General features: G+C 55.2%; 1 protein-coding gene across 1 annotated transcript in view; it reads left to right on the top strand.

The window, feature by feature from the left end:
• Positions 1–7167, top strand: part of LOC105997384 (chromosome unknown open reading frame, human C1orf127) — a 31724-nt gene that overhangs the window by 13305 nt on the left and 11252 nt on the right. The window contains exons 6-10 of the mRNA XM_013031811.1: positions 2559–2597; positions 3789–3926; positions 4439–4523; positions 6557–6753; positions 6949–7072. Coding sequence (XP_012887265.1) covers positions 2559–2597; positions 3789–3926; positions 4439–4523; positions 6557–6753; positions 6949–7072 — 583 coding nt within the window. The remainder of the gene's footprint in view (positions 1–2558; positions 2598–3788; positions 3927–4438; positions 4524–6556; positions 6754–6948; positions 7073–7167) is intronic.

Below are 7167 nucleotides of genomic sequence, written 5' to 3'. Positions count from 1 at the left end.
TGAACTCTGGGCCTGGGCGCTGTCCCTCAGCTCTTCAGCTCAAGGCTAGCGCTCTACCACTTGAGCCACAGCGCTACTTCCTGCTTTTTCTTTTTTTTGCTTATGTGGTGCTGAGGAATCGAACCCAGGGCCTCAAGCATGCAAGGCAAGTGCTCTACCACTGAGCCACCTTCCCAGCCCTTGCCCAGCTTTTTGGTGTTTATAATTGGAGATAAGAGTCTCACAGGCTTTCCTGCCTGGTCTGGATTTAAACGGTGATCCTCAGCCTCAGGTGTGAGCCACTGGCTCCCAGTTCCCTCTGTGTTTTTAATGGTCCGGTGTGACCACAATAAGCCTGTTGTTGTGCTCCCAAGAGCTGCCAGGTCTCCCCTTAGCCACCCCAACATTGCTTTCCACAATCTGATTCTCACTCAGGCCGCCTAGTTTTTTTTTCTCTGCACTGGGCCTGTAATTCTAGGAGCTGCCACAAGGGGGGGGCAGTGCTGCGGGTGTCTGTCCACAGCCACCAGCGGAGAATAGCGGAGAAAATGATTTCCTGGCCAGGCTCCTGCTTTGGGGCCCCTCCCCTGCTCCTGGCCCCCTGTGTGGAAGCCGGCGGGGACCCCACATCCCTCTGCACACAAGAGACCAAAGACAAGTCTTTGCCCCAGCCCTCCTCCCTGCCAACCCCCTTGCCCGGGCTGGGAGAAGCTCATCGAATCGACTGATTCATTCCTGGTGACTTTCGCAGCCGCTGCTTCCGTGGCTGCACCTTGAACTTGCATTAAGTTTTAATTAAAGCCGTTTCGCCGGCCTTGCCCTTGGCTAAATGCAGCTGTGGGCACAGGACACATAGATATTTAATACTCTGCCTTCTCCCTGCTGATGGCGCAGGGGGCCCGAGGGTGTACCCCAGCCATGCCCTGCTCGCAGCGATCGGTGTGGCTCGCTTAAGTGTGCCCACAGGCCCTGAGCGAGAAGCAGCGCAATAACTATTCATTGCCCTGGGTTAAGTGTGCCCGGGGGCGCCCGTAAACTCAACGCAGTGATTAGCGATGGCTCCCAGGGAAGGCTGCCCGGGTCCTGAGGAGTGTCCGCGGGCCCTAAATATAGTCTGAGCATGATCATTTAAAGGGCACCGTGCATCTGGCCTGCACGCTCCATCACACCTTTCCTTCCTTCCTTTCTTTTTTTAATTCTATTTATTTGGTACCAGTCTTGGGGCTTGAACTTGTCTCTTGGGTACTGGAGCCACAGTTCCACTTCTGGCTTTTTTTTAGTCGTTAATGACGGGTGAGGAGGCTCATGCTTTTCTGCCTGGGCTGGGTTTGAACTGTGATCCTCACCTCTCAGGCTCCTGAAGAACTAGGATCACAAGGGTGAGCTACCAGCGCCTGGGCCCAAACACCAAGAAATTTCAGCGACTGCCCAAGGGGCCTCTTGCTGGCTAGCTTCAGTGTTCTGGCACTGGGAGTGGGGGATAGGGGGTGCAGGGGGCAGGGGGCGACTCTGGGCAGCTGGGCTTTTCCTAGTCCTCCTCCTCCTTCATGACTCAGTCCTCTGTGACCTCAGCCCTCACCTGTTTGGGGGTGGTCACATAATCCCCGCTGGTCAGTGACTATGTTCTGTGCCTCCACCTCCCCACCTCGCAGCAAAGTCAAAGGGGTTTGGCGACCATAGAAGAGGCAACAGCCGGGCAGAGGTGGCACCGCCGGCCGCTGGGGCTCAGGCGCGCCCTGCGCCCACCCCCAAATACCTCAGCCCTTGCCTAGGAGGTGGGGGAATGCCATCGGTATACTGATGCCTACGGAACCCGTTGCTCTGGTTTAACTGGTGCTGTCTTCAGTTCAGTACGGAAAGTACTCGACTGCTTCATTCCTAGGGGACCTGGGACAGCTGGTCACCCTCAGGATGCTGCCACTGGGGGGTGTGTGTGTGTGTGCTGGAAATAAGGCTTGAACTCAGGGGCTGGTGTTCTTGTTTGGCTTTTTGACACAAGGCTGACACTCTACCACTTGAGCCACACCTTCACTTCTGGCTTTCTTTTCTGCTTATGTGGTGCTGAGGAATCGAACCCAGGGCCTCAGGCATGCAAGGCAAGCGCTCTACCACTGAGCCACCTTCCCAGCCCCCACTTCCTGCATTTTGCTGGTTAATTGGAGAGAAGAGCTCGCAGGCTTTTCTTCCCTGGGCTAGCTTGGATTCACAATCCTCAGATCTCAGCCTTTTGAGTAGCTAGGATTGCAGGCGTGAACCACTGGCACCAGGTTCAGAGAGACCAGTTCTGACCCGCGGACATCTGAGCCTCACACACCCTACCCTCCACCTCCCCAGCTGTGCGCGGCTCCCCTTGGCCCGGCCAGGCCAGCAGCTGAAGCAGTGACATTTCCCTGGGTCTGTGGACACTTGAGTCCAACAGCATCAACGATTTTCTTGGGTTCATGAGCAAACAAGGCGGCTGTAGCACCTCCCGCGGGCCCTGCGGCGCTGATGGCTGAGGCTGGGGTGCGGGCAGCAGGCTGCTTGCTCAGCCTTGCTCGCAGCGTGCCAGGAGACAGGGCTTCCTCTTTGTTCTGCAGGTCTCTCGGCCCCTGCCCCTGAGGACCCACAGTGGACAGGTAGGTGCGGCAGGAACACTTTCCAGGCTCAGGGTGGAGCCGAGGCAAAAAAGTTTTGTTTGTTCTTGTGTTGCTACTGGGACTTGAACTCAGAGCCTTAGCTTTTTTTTTTTTTGGTTGGTTGTGGGGCTTGAACTCTGGGCCTGGGCGCTGTCCCTCAGCTCTTCAGCTCAAGGGTAGCGCTCTACCACTTGAGCCACAGCACCACTTCTGGCTTTCTTTTCTGCTTATGTGGTGCTGAGGAATTGAACCCAGGGCTTCATGCATGCAAGGCAAGCACTCCACCACTGAGCTACCTTCCCAGCCCCTCCCCCTGTGTTTGTTTTGGCCAGTCCTGGGGCTTGAACTCAGGGCCTGGGCTTCTTTTTGCTCAAGACTAGCACTCTACCACTTGAGCCACAGCGCCACTTCTGGCCTTTTCTATGTATGTGAGACTGAGGAATCGAACCCAGGGCTTCCTTCATGCAAACACTCAACCACTAAGCCACATTCCTCGTGAGTTTGTTCCTTTGGGAGCCACCTGTTTGAGCAGCAAGCTTCTCTCCCCTCTTTTCCTTATGTTACTCCAGGTGTTGTTGTTATTATTATTATTATTTTAATGCTGGTCCTGGGGCTTGAGCTCAGGATCTAGGTGTTGTGTCTGAGCTTGTTTGCTCAAGGCTACGGCTCTACCACTTGAGTTCCGCTTCCAGCTTCTTGGTGGTTAATTGAAGGTAAGAGTCTCGCAGATTTTCCAGCCTCGGCTGGCCTTATGGTGCTTTCCTCAGATCTCAGCCTCCCAAGTCACTAGGATTCCAGGCATGAGCCATGGTGCTCGGCCTGAGGCCTCCGGGGAGGAGCTGGGTCCCCATCTCCCCCTCACAACCCCTTGAGCCCTTGCAGTATGTACCGCCGGGTGCCTTTGCCCAGCTCAGGACAGAGGCTGGAGCCTCTCCCCGCCCTTCTCCCAGCACCAGCCAATCACCTTTGTTCAAGACCCTGATTGCCAGGGACCAAGGACCACGCCCCAAACCGGGGTGGCCCGTGGACCAACTATCTGCAGTACTACCTCATTTAGTCACATTGTGTGTCCCCTAAAACACGGGGGTACAGGCCCCCTGAGTGACTGCCATCCTACTGCCTGGGCCAGCCTGTTCTCTCCAGGAAGATGCCCCCCATTCTCCCCGATCCCCAGCGGCCGTGTCTCTCTAGGCCCCGTGGCTGTTGTCCCTTCGTGGGGAGATGGTGGTGTCTCTGGAGGATGCCAGCCTGATGGGGCTGCACGTGGACCTCAATGTCACCACCATCACCGTTCAAATCCCCCGGCGAGACCTTCTGCAGAGACAGGAGGTCAGCGGGGACCAGCTCTGCCCGACGTGGGGCGGGGAGGGGGTGGTGGGGAACCTCCCGAGTGTCACTGCACCCCAAAGAGTATCTCACCACCCTCCAAGCGGCCGCCTGTGAGACCGGACGGATTTAGGCAGGCAGGTTGGAAAATTGGGTCCCATTAGCGTAAAGTGCTCGGCTCGGCAGATGAGGGGCTGCGGCAATCATGAATTCACCGCGTCCTGATCATCGTGGCAGAGACGAAATTACCATCTCTTTAAATAGCCCAAAGTTGCCGGGTAAGAGAAGACAGCTCATGTGACATTTGCTCCCAGCCTGCCTCCTGCTAAAAATATCCCTGCTAAATAATATTTCCTGGTTATACAAGAGCAGTGGGCCCTGGCCTGAGCTCTGGCACACTTGGGGAGTTTAATTGAGATACTAGTTGGGACTGGGGGGGGTGGAGGTGGTGGAGGATTGAGCCTGGGGAAGGAGCACTTTTCGGGGTCACAGAGGGGACTGGCCTGCTTCCCCAGGTGCAGAATGTCTCCATGGAGCTGCTGCCGCTCTGGCTGGTGGGAGGTCACTACGCCTACTCTCTAGAGGCTGCTTGCCCACTGGGTAAGCGCCCAGAGCACCCCCGCGCCCGCTCTTCTCCTGCTGGGTGTCTTTCCGCCTATTCTGTTCTCTTCCTTCCTCTCCACACCTTCTTTCTCTCAGTCTCATGACACTTCTTAGTCCCTGGTCTTGGCAGAGAACTTCAGTTCTCTGGAACAAGTAGAAGGCTCTGTTGTGTGAAGAGTCTGGGTAGCATGGGGAAGGTCGGTGGTATAAGAAGATGCCAGGAACCGGTGCTCACGCCTGTAAGCTTAGCTCCTCAGGAGGCTGAGATCTCAGGATCACGGCTCAAAGCCAGCTGGGGCAGAAAAGTCTGTGAGACTCTGATCTCCTGTGAGCCAGCAGAAAGCTGGACGTGGAGCTCAAGTGGCAGGGGGCAGCCTTGACTAACAATAAGCTCTGGGACAGTGCCCAGGTCTTGAGTTCAAGTCCCAGTACAGAAAGACAAGTTGGGCATTGGTGGCTCACACCTGTAATTCTAGCCACTCAAGAGGCTGAGGTCTGAGGATCATGGTTCAAAGTCAGTCCAGGCAGAAAAGCCCACGAGACTCTTATCCCCAATAAACCACCAGAAAACTGGAAGTGGCGCTGTGGTTCAAAATGGTAGAGCGCTCGCCTTAAGCTGAAGAGCTGAGGGACAGTGCCCAGGCCCAGAGTTCAAGCCCCACGAACAGCCAAAAAAAAAAAAAAAAGACAGAAACACACACACACACACACACAAACACACACACACACACACACAGCTAGAAGACTACAAACCTGGGGTCTGTGACTTTCTAAATGTTGGGGTCTCAAATGGACTCTGGAGACCCTGAGAATAAAAAAAAGACGGGTCTGAAGTCTGCACCAGACCCCGGGGCTGGGATGGGATCTGGTAGCCCTGAGGTTCTGATACAGGCCTTGTTTAGGACAAGAGACTGGACAACTCCATTTCCATGCGCTTTATGTAGAGGCCAGGAAGGCAGGGAGCCATTTCCTACTGCCAGGGATTTCCGTGCTAAAGAATATGGTGTGCAAGGTTAGGTGGACCAAAGGCTCCATCCTGTGTGGGCAGAGATGGCTAATTTTTTTTTGTTGTTGTCGGTTGTGGGGCTTGAACTCTGGGCCTGGGCGCTGTCCCTCAGCTCTTCAGCTCAAGGCGAGCGCTCTACCATGTGAGCCACAGAGCTACTTCCAGGTTTTTCTGCTTATGTGGTGCTGAGGAATTGAACCCAGGGCCTGATGCTTGCAAGGCAAGCGCTCTACCACTGAGCCACCTTCCCAGCCCTAACTCTTTTTTTTATTTTTTTTGTCAGTCATGGGGCTTGAACTCTGGGGTTGGGCGCTGTCCCTCAGCTCTTCAGCTCCAGGCAAGCACTCTACCACTTGAGCCACAGCGCCACTTCTGGTTTTCTAGTGGTTTTTGGAGATAAGAGTCTCACGGACTTTCATGGCCCGGGCTGGCTTTGAACCGTGGTCCTCAGATCTCAGCCTCCTCAGTAGCTAGGATTACAGGGGTGAGCCACCAGTGCCTGGCTCCCAGCCCTAGCTCTTGTATATCTGTGTAGAATTTTATCAGGGTTGAAGTCTCTGAATCAGGGCTCTGGGGAGTTTTGGGCATCAGGGACCTTTCCTTCTCTGATGATGAGATCCCTAATCCCTTTATTTGGAGACAAATGCTTTCATTGAACAACTGCAAAGCTGGCTTTAAAACTGTGCGGTGGCTGACACAATTCTTGCTATAGTGTAAACAACTGATAGGAATTTTTTTTTCCTTGCCAGTACTGGGGCTTAAACTCTGGGTTTCTCATTCTTTGCCTTTTTCACTCAAGGCTGGTGCTCTACCACTTGAGCCATATCTCTACTTAGTGGGAGAGAAGAGTCTCGCGGATTTGTCTGCCTGGGCTGGCAAATCCTCAGGTCTCAGGAACCATGCTCCTCAGATCTCAGTCTCCTGAGAAGTTGGGGTTGCAGGAGTGAGCTGTGGGCATTAACGTGTCTTATTTTTTGTCAGTCATGTCATTGTTTTTCCTTGACTGGTGTCCTCCCTGGCCCAGTGTCACCCCAGCCAGATTCAGAGGTCTTTGTCCACATTCCCAAGCGGAGGCTGGGGCTGATTAGAAGAGGGCCCCTGGTAGAAAGGGGCCTGAGCCTGAGCTTCCTCCGGGTGCACCAGTCAGACCCCGTGGCTGTGATTGAGAGCAAGGACTTCCTGGTGGTCAGCCTTCCGGCTGCCGCGCTGCTCCGGGCTCAGGTCAGTGTCCTGGTGGGCGTGGCTGTCCTGTCCTTCTAGGTCCCAACTTTGGGCCCAGTACACCAGCGGGAGAGGAGAGCTGACACGGGACTTGGCCACAGGTCTCCCTCCCTGAGCCCAGTACTGTGACCAGGAGGCCTTCAGGGATGGGGGTGGGGGACTTGTCACCTGATCCTAATTCCTCCTGGCCCACAGCCTTGCCAGGAGTCCCAGGGAGCTCCAGGGGTGCAAGCTTCCTACAGGGTGGACCTGAGCCTGGGGTTCTCCGAGTCCCTCACCCCGGTGCTTTGGACGGTGGAAAATTTCTTCCAATGCATGGGTAAGGGAGTTGTCTTGGGAGTATGTGCTGGTTTATGAACCTTCTTTCCCTGACCTGAGCTCGCTTCCTCCCTCCCTCCCTCCCTCCCTCCCTCC

Source organism: Dipodomys ordii, unplaced genomic scaffold (assembly GCF_000151885.1).
Source record: "Dipodomys ordii isolate 6190 unplaced genomic scaffold, Dord_2.0 Scaffold6, whole genome shotgun sequence".
In the NCBI taxonomy this organism is placed as follows: Eukaryota; Metazoa; Chordata; class Mammalia; order Rodentia; family Heteromyidae; genus Dipodomys; species Dipodomys ordii.
The sequence above is the reverse complement of the archived record's forward strand: the minus strand, read 5'-3'. Positions and strand labels throughout refer to the sequence as shown.